This window comes from Glycine soja, chromosome 2, assembly GCF_004193775.1.
Source record: "Glycine soja cultivar W05 chromosome 2, ASM419377v2, whole genome shotgun sequence".
Taxonomy (NCBI): domain Eukaryota; kingdom Viridiplantae; phylum Streptophyta; class Magnoliopsida; order Fabales; family Fabaceae; genus Glycine; species Glycine soja.
Window position 1 is genome coordinate 11,472,991 of NC_041003.1, and position 15,345 is coordinate 11,488,335.

General features: G+C 32.5%; 1 protein-coding gene across 2 annotated transcripts; it reads left to right on the top strand.

The window, feature by feature from the left end:
• The first annotated feature begins 1,331 nt into the window (after positions 1 to 1,331).
• Positions 1,332 to 6,578, top strand: LOC114387443 (ninja-family protein AFP2-like). Of its 2 annotated transcripts, XM_028347644.1 has the most exons (3): positions 1,346 to 1,729; positions 2,124 to 2,735; positions 5,764 to 6,578. In XM_028347644.1, the coding sequence occupies exons 1-3, from the start codon at positions 1,672 to 1,674 to the stop codon at positions 6,183 to 6,185; spliced, it is 1,092 nt and encodes a 363-aa protein (XP_028203445.1). In that variant the 5' UTR covers positions 1,346 to 1,671; the 3' UTR covers positions 6,186 to 6,578. The 2 variants fall into 2 exon arrangements, with proteins under 2 accessions (XP_028203436.1, XP_028203445.1); XM_028347635.1 differs by having other exon boundaries at positions 1,332 to 2,735.
• Positions 6,579 to 15,345: the final 8,767 nt, after the last annotated feature.

The window sequence follows — 15,345 nt, forward strand, 5'->3', positions numbered from 1 at the left end:
CACATCCTTAATTGATAAAATTAAAATTACCCATTATTAATATTTAAAATAAATTTTTCTAAAACTATACATTGTTGATATGCGTCCTTGTAAAATTATTTTATTATGTATAAAAAATATACTTTAATATTATAAAATTATTTTATAATATCATTTAATTATAAATTATTATTGATATAATTTTAAGATAATTTTATAAAAATAAATAAATTTATTATATATAATAATTTATAAAAAAAATTATACACAATAATTTATAATTAAATTATAATATAAAATTATATTAATCAATGTATAATTTTTTTAATTATTTATGATAAATTTATTAATTTTTATATAATTATTTTTCTGATTGATTCACAGTGAATAAAAATAAAGTGCTCAATATATTAATATTAGTAGTAATAATAATTTTAAAAGATTAGACAGAATTTTCTTTTTCTTTTTCTTTTTCTACAGTTTTAAGAAACCACGTGTCTATAGCTAAGTTTTGGACGATTTATTAATTGAGTTCTTTATTGAAAAAATTATTAAATAATGATGGGGTACAGCTAACGAGTAAAAGAAACAACGTTGAGTTGAGTTCTGAGGCTCGCACATGGGTAGCAGTTGTAGTAGTAGAACTTGACGTATTGGAGAAAAGTTAGAACCGTATAGACCTAACAGGACGCGACATGACCCAACCCAAAGTCGCAACGCAACAATACGAGGACGAGGACGAGGACAATTATAAATCAAGGCATTACTCATCAGTGTTTTCTTCTTCTTCTTAATCGCTTCATGATGTAGTAATCACCTAATATTTTAAAAACATTAGTTAAAAAATTAAAAATAAAATATTTATCATAAAAATTATAAAAGACATAAAAATAATTATGATCAACAACAACAGTCAATACAAATAATAATAACTTAACTTATGTTTTTTAATTAATTAATTCAATATTCAAATCCTTATCCATCTTTACATATATAATAAAGAAAAAAAATAGTCACTTTAGGTGTTTTAAAAAAATTAGTGACCATGTTTTAAATCAGCATTATTAACGTTAAAGCCACGCGTCCCTTTTTCCATCCCGGGATCTTGACCGACGCGTGGCGCCCCGTCCGCCCCCACCCTAAATTCGACACGTGTCCCCCCTCGACAGCGACCTCATCATCTGCGTAGTGAAAAATCGTGTCAATGTCGCCACGTGGAACCTACGCGCCTTTCCCTCGCGACACCCACTTGTCTCTTCTTCCTCATTCAACCCGTCACATCCCAGGGGCACTTTCGTCCTCGGATAAATATTATTATTCCTCTCTCACTTTCTCTCCTTTTTCCTCCTCTTTCAAACAAAACAGCAACTTTTTCTTCTCCTTCTCCTTCTTCCCCCATTTTTTCTCCTCACTCTCCTTCTTCTCCTCTGTTTCTCGTTCTTTCGTTTTCGTTTCTTCTCGCGGGTTTTTGTGAAGCCAAAGCGTGCAAGAAAGACAGAATCCGAGAGACCGATTTTGTTTTTTTTGCTGTTAATTGCTTCGTGGGGAGTGTGGAAATAAAAGGAGGAAAAAAAAATTCATTAATATTCATATTCATTCGAATTAATTGCATTAATTTTGAGAGAAGAAGGAGAAACCAAAAAAGGAGCGGTTTTTGCGATCTGGGTGTGCGCTGTTTTTTGGCGTCATTCGATGATAAAGCATCATCACCACCACCGCCACCATCATCATCATCATCATCATCATCATCATCATGTTTTGTGTCATGGGTTTTGCTGATTTGAATCATCACCACTCGCCACCCCGCCAGGGCTTTGTTGTTTTGTGCAGCGCACGCGGCTTGTGTTGTGTGAGGAGCATGCGTTAGAAGTTAGAACAACAACAAGTGTTGTTACTTCACGATGTTCTATGTTGTTGTTTTGCTTTCGTGTAACGGGCATTGATGGAGGATTATAAGAACAGGCATAGTTATCAGCAACAGCAACAGAAACAAGAAGAAGAAGAAGAAGAGAAAGAAGTAGTGTGTGAGAAGATGGAGAGGTACCCTAGGGATTTGCTTCAAGGATTTTCCTTGAGTGGTGTTACTACTGTTAGGGATGGTAATAATAATAACAACAACATTAACAATAACATGATGCATCAACATCATCATCATCATGTTCTTCATCACCATCATGAGCAACAGCAACAGCAGCATGAGGTGGATGATGAAGAGGTTGAGTTGAACCTTGGTCTTTCTCTCGGTGGAAGATTTGGGGTGGACAAGAACGCCAAAAAAAAGAAGCTTTTGCGTTCTTCTTCTGTGGTGGGGACAATGCCTCTTTTCCGGGAGGACGATGCGGTGGCGCCGTCGGCGGCGGCGTTCCCGGCGCTCATGAGGACTTCGTCTCTGCCGACGGAGACTGAGGAGGAGTGGCGGAGGCGGAAAGAGATGCAGACGCTGCGTCGGATGGAAGCGAAAAGACGCCGGTCGGAGAAGCAGAGGGGATCCCGGGAGGTCGCCGGCGCCGGCGAGGAGGTGGAGGCAGGGAGGAGTGTGGCAATGGGATTCAATAAGTTCGGTTCTTCGGCGGAGGCGGCGGTGCCGCCGCCGCCGGGGTGGGGTGTGCCAGGAAAGCAAGTTGTTCTTGGTGATGTGATGGGGAAGGGAAAGGGGTTTCAAGGATTGTTTGGGCAACCATCTTCTCACGGCTCAGCTGATTCTCAAGGAGGAAGCTCTTCATCACTTTCTGAAATGGATAGCAAGGCTTTTCTTGGTAAAATTGCTATTATATTTTATGTCTATGAGTGTAGTACTATAGTTTAATTTTCTCTTGTTTTCAATATTAAGTTATACCATGGTTTTAAATTGCCGTCGCGGTTGCCTTGTGGTGAGTCAGAAAACCTTTATATTGGGGGGAAAATACGGTTAATGTGGTTGTGGTTGCGTTGCAGTGAGTCAAAATACCTTGACAGCAGCCGCAATTACAGTTGTGGAACACTATTTAAAACCATGAGTTTATACCTTTTTGTTTTAATTTGTTGCCTTGTGTGTTTGTTTTGGACTATTGTTTCTTGATGGAGATTGAGGTTGTGCTGCTTTGTGTGGTGGTGAGTGTGTTTTGACTGTGTGATTGTTGATGAGGGTATGTTCTGATGTGTACTTGTGATTTGTGTAGCTTTTTATCTGTGTGTCTTGCTTGTTTTAATGTCTCAATTGATTATGTGAATTGGTTGCTAACAAGGGTGATGAATAGTATAAAAGATTTGATTCTGTTGTCACTTGTTCCTTAAAGAGTACCTACGTGATTGTTACTTGTAGGGGGACTGAATATAGTTTGATTTTCAACCTTCAACAGTGTTGTGTTATACATGTATTGAAGTTTACCCTACTGAAGTTGTTAACTTATCAATCTCTTCCCTTAATTTTTTTTTTATTTCCTTATTTTTTATTTTGGTCACTGTATTTCTGAAAAGTTCGAATGGCTATACACTTGGGGCAATTTTCTTCCACCTTCCCTTTGGGTTTCTCATTGTTATGCATTAGTCCCTTTCTGTATTGAAAAGGATTATTATTTGTATGACAAACTGTGTGATTGTGAGGTTTTCTTTTTCACCTCTCACATGACAGTCACTTTTTATTCTGAATCTCTTGTAGTTTCTCTTGCACATGTTTGGTGGATAACATTGTTTGAAAAGTTAGATTCAAATTAATCATGACAGCAAAAGGGAAGAGAACTGTATTTAAGTAAACTGTGACATTCCTCTAACATTACGTTTTAGTGCAATTATGATTTTTAGAGTTAATTTACACAGCTTCCTCTAACAGCGTTGAACTGAGCTGTCATCACTAGTTGCTAGATGGGGACAGATAAATATATTACATGATCCTTTAGTCTACTTTATTCCCATTTTAAACTCTGGTCATTTAAAGTAATCAGTGAAACACCAAAGATTATTGATTACATTTCCTATTATTAACATATTTGGAACCACTTATTTACTTTTGAAGAAATAAACACTTGTTTTTTTAGAAACTTCTTGAAGATGGTAATGTAAAAGTGTTCATCATTTGTTAACAATAAATTGAACCAAACACACTGTCTGATGTTTGTTTCTAAGCACCTTTATATGTTCTGGTAAACTTAAATTTGGGTGGGAAAAAGAGTAATTCAATACTCTTTGTATTTTACCCATATCTTGGTACCTGAGAGGTACTCAATTTTGGATTATACATCCTGGCTCTGGTTTCTAGATGTCAAATCTCCTTATAATGCACACTTATTGAAAGTTGAATCATCCATACGCTGGATGATGTTATGGAATCTGAAGTTTGGCTAAATTTATGGAACTTATTACTTATTTCTTAAATTTTTGTATACCTGTGTCAATGCAAGAACATTTTTATGACAATGATACTACTTCTTGCTCTATTTTGGTTGTTCAGCTTTATGAGACAGTTCCAAATGTCATTCTAGTTTCCAGCAGATGGTTTGTGTTTGTGCATGCTCACTCATATTGCAAGATTACTGTAATATTGATTTGCCAGTCTTATTTGCAGCAGATTACTTTGTCATTTATCTCTTTATGTTTCCTCATTTGGTCTTTCATCTATGATAATATGGGCAAGGGGGGAGCCATGGATTGGGTTGGGTGGATTAGAAACCAGAACCATTGCAATCTTATTCCTGATTGCATTGTAGGCAACCATCACACTAGATATTGTAGGGTTTTTCTTTTTCCTTTATTGTTCTCCGGTTTTTTCTGAATCTCATCATCATTCATGGCTATTCTCTTAATCTATTTCACTTGACCTAAATAAATAGGACAGATTTTTCTCTGTGTGATAGTTGCAATAAAAGTATGTCTTGGTCTTGGCACATTTGATTGAGTTCTCATCTGAACACATATATTTGGTTTAACATTGTGATAATAGCTTCATTTATCAAAACACTCTTCAAAAACATTATGGTTTTACATATGTCAACTAACAACAAGCTAATGCTAGTGGATTATGTTGACATGCTTAGGACAGAAAATATCATTTAGGATCAATGACATGCTTTAGGCATAGCCACTGACACACACACACACACACACATATATATATGTCAACCTAGCCACATAAATATTCATCAATCCATAGTAGTTCTTAACATTCTAATTTATTGCTATCATCCTTTGCTGATGGTATAGCAAGAATTTTGCTTTCATTGAATAACTGAAATTTCCTCTCCTGAAAGGATCTACTCCATGGCTTGACATTAAATTTCTTTTGAATCCCATGTGTGTGCATGCACTTGCATTAGAATAATTTGTTTTTGCTGGAATTGTGTGTTGGAAATACAATAAATATAGCTTGAGTGGAATGATCAAGAATGAACTTCACCTTTTTTTACTGTTTCTTAAGCTCATTCATTTACTTTCTAAATATTCACGGATTGGTGTTTAACACCTTCCATGGTATTACAAGGATTCTCGTGGTTCACCACTTATTGGAGAATAAAACAAGACATAAATTTAGAAAAGAGAAAGGATAAAAAAGGAAGTAGAAATTCGCTAGTCTTGGAGAAAATATACTCTTTCCTGCATTTGATTTCTATGTAGCTTTGTTTCTGTGCTGACATTTTGCTTGAAGCGTCAATGCCATTGGAATTTATTACTTTATAATGTTGAAGCATGTGTGCCTTTGGCTATAATGTAAGTTCTTTCAAAGATGGAATTTGTGGCTGTATATATTTTACAACTTGACTTAAGAAAAGAAAGATGATCCTATTTGGTTATGTTATTTGTTCTACACAACAGGATCAAGTAGCTGTGGTGAAGCAAAAAGCCCTATTAGTAATATATCAGCGCAAGAACAAAGCAGCCAGGATCCTGCGGGTTCAGGGGGAAGGACGAATGAGAATGTGACAAGAACTTCCAAAGCTGATCAGGGGGAGAATCCATCTAGGAAACACCATCCTTCCCCGAAAACAATGGGAAGACACATTGGGACAAACTCAATGGAAGACATGCCTTGTGTATTTACAAAAGGGGATGGTCCTAATGGAAGAAGAATTGAGGGTATTTTGTACAAATATGGTAAGGGGGAGGAAGTGAGGATCATGTGTGTGTGCCATGGAAACTTCCTCTCTCCGGCGGAGTTTGTTAAGCATGCTGGTGGCGGCGATGTTGCACACCCCCTTAGGCACATTGTTGTGAACCCTTCTGCTGCTCCCTTTTAGTGATGGAGTTTCCTTCTTTCCCCTTCAAACTCTAGGGGCTGTATTATAGGTTAACATTGAGGGAGTAAACATTAGTATGGCAGTTTCTTTTGTCTTTGTCTCCATTTTTGCTTAGCTCTTGAATGAAACAATATTTATATATAAATACATGCCTCCCTTCTCCAGAAGGGAGGAATTCCTCACTTCCTCATCTTCATCAGTTTTTTTGTTTTTTTAATTTTTTTTTTTTTTGTGTGCCAAGGTGATTGTTGAAGACTGATTTTTTTGAGGAATAGATCACTGAGGTAGTAGGTTTTATTGTCTCTTCAAATAAAGTTTGGCAAAATGTATAAACTTGGGATTAAACCCTTGTTGGGGACATGTATAAACTATGGAAAAATGTAATTGGTTTGACATCTTTATTTGTAGCCATGGTAAAAAATTGCCTTGCATGTCCTAACAGGAACGTTAACCGTTTAACATAAATAATGGCTTAAAACAAACTTTTATAAGTTTTTTTTTTGCATTTTTAAGTATTTTACTTCTTATTCTAGCGTTTATTTTTCGATCGTTTTAAAATGTAAGAGTAAGATTATTTATTTTAATTCGTTTTTAATCATGTTGAATGTTAATATTTTGAGACAAGGATTTCCAATATAGCGTGCATTTGGAAGTGTGAGTAAAAGAATAAACATATTTTATGTTTATTATGTTTGTTGAAGTTTCTAAAAATGTATTAGCAGTATGTCAGTGATATTACTTATATTATGAAAAAAAATGTTTTAAGTATTAATTTAAAAATAAGATAAACTTTGGCTTTAGCCTTTTAAATTTTTATGAATTTATTTTTATAAATTTATTTTTAAAAAGTAATTCTTATCATGATGTGATGTAGTGCATGTTTAGTTATTCGTGATTCGTTGTAAAATTATGTTTGGATAAAAATAATTTTCTCAATTGATCAAGATCTTTGTTATATTTAAATATGTGTAATAATATTTTTAACTGTAAAGCTAAATTTTTCAAAATTAAAATTAATAATTTTTTTAAGAATTGATTTTCTATTCATTATATTTGAAGGAATTAACAAACATATAAAATAAAAACATAAACGATAAGTTTATTATTATCAGGTCATATCTGATAGTAAAATTTAAACGATTAGTTTAAATTATTTTTTTGAAAGAAATACATAAAGCCTTTGTTTTTCTTTCTAAAATAAAGTGTAGATTGCTAGTTTTACATGAAAATATAGTGGTTAGCAATTCTATTATATTTATTTATGTGCTTGTGATTTAATTCCACTTGTCTTTTATTTATATTTTTCAAAATAAAACTTCCAATATTTTAAAACAACTCAATGTAACAATTTTTAGAGTAATCGTAGTCATGTCAAACCTACATAGAACCATTGGTGTCCGAAATTTTATTTTGAGGGTAGAGGCAAATTTTAGTTCTTTTCTTTTCTTTTCATTTCAAAAGCAAACATGAAAAAGTTTTATACGTGTGCCCTTTCCCTCTACCCCTAGATATTAATCTTTTCGATGATACGAAAGTAACTTCTCATTATCAAGTTGTGCTGAGATCAAACTTTAAACTTTGGTTTTTAATTAATTACTTATCCGTTGGCTTGACACTGAAGTTGACAAGAGAGGTTAATATTGAGCACAGAAATTCATCTGTCGTATCTTCTCTTGGATCTGGTCATGATATTATTTACTACATTGACATACCTAAATAATATCTCAATCATATGGATTTGGAAAATCTAAAAGTTGGCATGCATTGTTTTGTGTTCTCTAATTCTTGTACTATTATTTTCTGAAGATGATAGTGATGTTTAATATGTTTATTAAACTACATAAGGTAACAAAATCAAAATGAACTTTCTAAAGTGGCTAAACATCATGCATCATATTTGTGTATGTGTGCTACTTGCTTTCCCTAAGGTCATCATCACCATCATTGGGTGTTTTTTTTTTCTTTTTTTGTATAATATAATGTAAGATAGAGACAGCTTTTTTCTTCCACAACAAAGGAAGCTTTTTTTTTCCTTTACAAGGGATGCTACCTAATTTCCAAGGTTAACATTAGGATGACACGATTTTAAGAAACTTTAAAAGGAAGGTGGGTTGGTATTTGTGCATGAATATCGGATAGAGCATCGATCCTTGCAAATCAAAACCTTTTACGCGTGTCATTTTTTCGCAAGCTAAACTTGTTGATTAAAAGGGAGAGGAATTAAAAAAAAAAAGTTACTACTATTAATTAAACAAGGTACGAGCACTATATGGGTTGCTTTTGAGCTGTTTGACTCAATTGGACAAAAAGACTCATCAAGTTGATCATTTTTTAATTTAAAATAATAATCTATTTGTTAAATTATGTAAACGTAAAAAAAATAAAAATTAATATATAAATGAGACCATCTATGCTCAAAAGAACATTTTATCTATGCTTCTTCTGATTTATACAGATACAAATAGGATATATCAACGCAAGAAAAGTCACAGTTAGTCATTACGTTTGCTTAAATTCATTGATATAGATATTTTCAAACGAAAATAGATACTACAAATCTAAACTAGTATAGTCAGCAAAAATCTAATTAAATTAAGGTTTAGATGTTTTTGGTCTCTGATAAATATTTATTTTTTTATTTAGTTTCTAATAAATTTTTATTTTATGATGGGTCCTTAATATTTAAAAAGTTTTGTTTAAGATTTCTATCGTTGCTTACGTGATCGTTAACTGACCACACAAGTATGTCACATGTAATGTCATATCTGACTTTTTTTTGACTGAGATTACACGTAGGATTTTTTTTTTTAAAAAAAAGAAGTAAAAACAACGTTGTTAAGTTTCCAAATCACCCCATCAGTCCCCGACCAACTCCTCCACCAGGTCCACACAACCGCTTTTACTTCTCCAAAACCCCCCAAACCTCCCTTGAAACCCCACGGCAACAACACAACAATTAACACTAACTCACTTTCTTTTGTTTCCTTCTCTTGAACCGTGACGCCCCATGGCGACAACAAATCTCCTTCTCTTAAAAATCACTCACGGACCCCAAAGAAAACCCTTATCTTTGTTTTCATCCTTTTCTTCTCTTCTCTTCACCTACGACACATAAGTGGGTTTGAGGGCCAAGTGTGAGAGAGAGATTGGGAGAGAAGTGAGGTTTCAGAGTTTGAGAGTTGGAGGAAGTTGGTGGTGGCGGCTGGTGATGGCGTGAGCACTGGCTGGTGGCGGTGCGACTAGCAACGCCAGTGGTGGTCGGTGGCTAGGTTGGTGGTGACCCTTGAGAAGGGAGAACAAAGAGGAGACAACCACAGAAGCAAGGGTTTGCAGAAAGAGCTCCTGACTATGAAACATCGACGACAAGTCCCAGCATTGTTACCACACTCAATTTTTTGTGCTCTACGCAATGGACCGAGCGGAATCACGTTTTGGGGTAAGTTTTGTTGACCCTCTTCTACCCACAAAACTGTTTTGATGTGTTCTTTTAGAAACCTTATCTATGTGAATTTCTTGAGTTGTGAGTTGGCTTGGTTTGATTTAAAAATGTAAAGTTGATTGAAAGGTCATGAAAATCGTTGGTGAGGACCCGTTCACCTCTGATCTTCACGAGTGAGGAAGTCATAGTGACAGATCCACAAGGAAGGTATAGAAGAAACTATAGTGGGTTGTGTGAAAATGCAGAGGAATGTTGAAGAATGATTATGTGATGCCAAAGGAGACCAAGGAAAATAGAGAAACAAAAAGATTGAAACCACACAATAAAATGACATTGTCTTTTACTTCTTTTTTTTTATTTAAAAAAAACAATCTTGCGTGTAATCTCTGTTAGATAAAAATCACATGTGGTCGGTTAACGTCCATGTAAGCAAATAACAGATTCCGACTAATGATAGAAATCTCAGACAAAAATTTTCAAATATTAGGTATCCATCACGAAGAAAAAATTTATTAGAGATCAAACACAAAAAACTAATATTTATCAGGGAGTAAAAATATATTTAAGCCTTAAATTAATACAAGAAAATTCTAGTGATACTGATAATTAATGTATATTATATTGCACTCGTTAAAGTCTATATTAATTAGCATTTTAACTTTAATTAGACAAAGTCTATTTTATTTTACAAAGGATATTGTGTATTATATATCTCTAACCAAGATGTTATTATTATTAGGGGTAGGTAAGCGGGTCAGCCCGCCCCGCGTAAGGCTCGCCCGCATTAACAGCGGACCGGGCCAGTCCGCCCCGCTTCTTACACGGACCAAATAAATTGGTCCGCCCCCGCCCTGCGGGTCAAACGGACGAGCCTAATTTTAAAAGAATTTCAATTTTAATAAAAATATAATATAATAAAATTAAGTTCAATACAAATGTAAACAAAATCTCAATAATTAGTCAATTACATCAATAAAATAAATAATGTCTTAACAAAAGAAAATCCAAACAATAAATCTAAAATATTAAATTTAAACATCTCCAACAACAAATGATTCCATATTTGAAGTAGTTTGAGTCTTCTCCATCTCTTATGTGAGTTATTTTTTATAATAAAAATATATCGAAATATCTTTAAAAATATTTATTTAACAATTATTTGTGGCTTAAATGATAAGAATTGATATTTTTATTATTTATAGTTTGCATATATGAAAAAGATAGATAAAAAGAGAAAAAGATCGAGAAAATATCAAAAGAAAGATTTTTAGCATACTATCACTTATCTTTTTTATCTTAATCTTTTGTTTCTATTATCTTTTATTTATCTTATCTTATCTTTTTTTATCTTTATCATCTTTTAATTTAAATCTTTTATTTTTATCTTTAAATATTTATCTTATCTAATATATCTTTTTATCTGTTGTTTTAAAAGAAAAGTTTAAAGTAAAAAAGAGAAAATCAAACCTACTTAATTGGGTTAAGGTCAAATAAATCAAATCTAATGCGAATTGCGGGCAACCCGCGGATCTCGCGGGTCAAACTCGCATAGTCCGTGAGTTAGGCGGGGCGGGTCAAAAAATATGACATAACCAAGGACCGTTTAAAAAAATTGGTCCGTAACCCGCGCATACTGCGGATCCCACGGACCAGTACATGGACCTAGACCTGTTTACCCACCCCTAATTATTATAAGAGTTTTCAAATTCAAATATTTTCCTAATGAAAACTTTCTTCGAGCTAGCTTGGGCCAAAATTCAAGTTTCGCATCACGTAGCATCTATTCTTCTCGGACATTGGTTAAACAAGGCACTAGATAGTGTTTGGGGAATGGTTCAAAAATCAATGCATGGAAGGATTCTTGGCTTTGTTGCAAAGATAACCCTTACATTCAGTCCCCAACCTTGGAAGGCTTCGAAGACCTTCGAGTTTGTGAGCTCATTGATCCTTTAGCCAGAAATTGGAGGGAAGATATTATTCATGATGTTTTCAATGGTAGAGACAACAAGTTGCTGTAATTACAAACAGCTGCAACTCAGGGATCCCCCTCATACATGAAGCCGAGGCTACAACTCTCCTCTCAGCCATCAATTAGGCCACAAATCTGAACCTCCACAATATAGTCTTTGAGACGGACTGCAAATATGTGTATGACAACATGCTTTCCACCACTAGTGCCACTATAGAGTCTGGATTTATCGTTGTTTCATGTAAATAGAAACTGAGATCAACTCAGAACTCATCTTTGAGTTTAGTCCGCAGACAACCCAATATAATCACTTAATCGTTAGCTCGAGCATCTAGATTCTATGCCAGTCTGCATTCGTTTCATAATTATTCATGATTGTATTAGTGTTGCCATTTTTAATGGTACGAGATAATCGTATTGCCTTAAAAAAAAGTAACTCTCGTTAGAGTCTGTGCGCTTGCATAGGTATAAAACAATGACAAAGTAACCCTTATGTGTGTGTTTTAAATTAATCCAAGAGCTGCATCTAAGTCCAAGAGCTATAAAAATAGTAACATTTCACACACAAGTTAGAAACCAAGTATTTTTTTTTTTTAACCCTAAGCCTCCTTAGGATTTCTCTCATACATAAAAGTTGTTAAGGCAACTCACTTAAGTGAGAGTTTGAAATGATGGGCACTCACAATCTCTTTACCAAGAGCTATATGAAAATGAGAGTATATTAAAAACTATGAAATGATTGGTTAGATTCATTTATTGTTTATTTTCTTCAACATTGATGTCTTATATATAGATTTGAGAAATAATTTATTGAAAGATAACAATTTTTCCATTCTTATATGCATTTAATGTAAATATTATTTCTTCATGTCTTTATATGGAGTGGATATGTTTTTTTGAAGAGAGAGACAAAAATCTTTTATTAACTTAACAAAATTCTTTTATGTCTTTCTCTTTTGTCTTGCAATGGTGTCAACTTATCAAAATAGATAAGTTGACTTCTTATTTTGATAAGCTTGAAATGTATCGAGAACATATACTTTGTCTTTTTGTCATTAAATGCTTTTGTTTTTGCTTTTGAAATTTGGTATATATAACTTAGACAATTTTAAAGACAAAAATGCTTTTTTAAATATAGTCCATTTTACGAATAAAAAAACATAGTCTATTTTGAAAAGATATGTGAAAGTATTGTAAAAATTACTTTAAAAAATAATGAATCATTCAGAGAGAACATTTCTTATGAAAAAAAGATTGTGCTGGGGTGCTAACAAAGGTTGATCCAATTGATAAGGATCAAACTGATATCCCATAGGGATGAGTTCAAATCTATTGCTAATGTGAGGAATTTGTTGGTAGATGATTTATAAATATTTTTATAAATGCTCGTTGGGCCTTGAGATATGTCTTAATTCTGATGAATTCTCAAAACTCAACTCAGCTAAACTTTTCCCATCCTAAAAGAAGGATTGTCCACAGGAAAGATTTATGCAAAAGCATATCCTCTATTGGACTCACCATATAAAAAACTTAGACACAAGACATTTCTGTTCAAATTAAAGAAAGACTTTGGACTGATAAAAAGTAAAAGCATTGATTTTTATAAAATATATAGGTTCAAATATATTTTTGGTCCTTGATATATACCCAACTTTTACATTTGATCCCTGATAAATTATTCATTCAAATCGGGTCCTTAGTATTTGAAAAGTTTTGTTTGAGATCCTTGTCGTTAATCTAGATTCATTAATTGTTTACGTGGTTATTAACCGGACACATGTTGGCATGCGACATGTAATGTCACATGTGTACTCGTTGATTGAGTGATATTACACAAGGAAACCATTTTTTTTTCAAAATCTTTCATTGACAGCGTGAACTTACATATCTAACGGCACATAGTGGAGATCCTTAACATGGCAATGAGTACATGTGACATCACACGTCGCATGCCAACGTGTCCGGTTAATGATCATGTAAGCAGTTAATAAATCCCGAGGTAGGGATCTCAAACAATTTTTTTCAAATATTAAGGACCCGATTTGAGGAAAAAATTTATTAGGTACCAAATGCAAAAGTTGAATATATATCAGGGATAGAAAACACATCTAAACCAAAAATAAATCAAAAAAGTTTCTAAAAATGCAAGTCATTAAAGCTTCTAAAAATCAATATATATTCAAAATGGAAACTAAAATTAATCTTATGTATTTATAATATGGTTCACCTAATGCAAAAAATAGTGAGAAATTTGCTCTTATATTACTAATTAAAATGCAAAAAATCATTTAATCATTTATCAGTTGCATGTATATTAATTCGAATTTGAATTTATTCAGACTTATTATTAAAAATCAATTGAAATTAGACAAATTGTCATAAATTTAGGATGAATTTTTTTTCGTAAATATATCTTCTCTCTTCTACTTTTTTCGATCTACACTACTTTGCAATTTAATTCTCAATATATATTACTTGGGACTTTCTCTCTCCTTTTGTTTTTTTAATTTAAAATATTATAAAATATAATTATTATATTATATAATTTTTTAATTGGTTTTAAAATTACTTATTGATTAAATTAAATTTTATAATTTTGTTTTTTAATTTTTAAAAGAAAATAAACTCTTTGAAATTTTATGTCTATTGCATAAGATAGATGTATCAATTATTTTTTGCTGTGTTTTTTAGTTTATTTTAATACTAATAACTAATTTTCTTATTTTTTTAATTAACAAACATAAAAAGATATCAACAACACATTAATTTAACTACAAAAGTACATACAAAGTAACTAAAAAAATTATACTCTAATTTTATTCAATTTTTTTATTTTTCTTTATCTGTATATTTTTTCTTTAAAAAAATTAAAAAACAAAATTAAAAAATTTAATTTAATAAATAAGTAATTTTAAAACCAATTAAAAAAATTATATAATATAATATTTATATTTTATAATATTTTAAATTAAAAATAAACAAAAAGGAGAGAGAAAGTTACAGTAGTGTATATTTGGAATTAATGCAAAGTAGTGTAGATTAAGAAAAAACAGGAAAGAAAAGGTGTATTCATATGAAAAAAAAAAACCTTTAGGATGAGTTAATTTAATTTTAATTTCATAAATAAGTAAAATTAATTTTGGATTAATTTTTGTTCTAAATATATTAATAAGACATAAATGTATTATTTTGATTGATTGATTGATTTTCAAAATATATTAATTTGAATTTGAATTTGGTTTGTAAATGAACCAAACAGGCCGCTACGAAGCACTAGCTAGAGAAACAATCTTGCTCCGCATTGTGGAATATTAACCTGTTTTTAGATTTGTAATTTATTAAAAATATCCACTAATCTTTATATACCTTAATCTTATGGTAAGCTAAAGCCTGCGCTTAGAGTAGAACTTGATGTCAATCTTGGGTAAATGCTTGGAGGAAGAGGCATCTTCTGCATTTACAAGGAAAATAAAAGGATCAGCTGCTGTTTTATATGCAGATTTCTTTGTTATCTTTTATGTTGTGGAAAATTGCAGATAAATGCAGTCACAATTGACAATTGCTGTCGCGTAACTCTAAATCGCGATTCTAGACAGGCATTTTAAAACCTAGATTAAAAAGCCAATCCACTAAAAATTTATAGTTTCCTATGACACCTATGTTTTTGTAGGCTCATGTTTTATGCTTGTTAAGAACCAAGGTAACTCTCCTAGCTTTCGAGGTCTAGGAACCTCCAGAATTAAAGGGAGAAA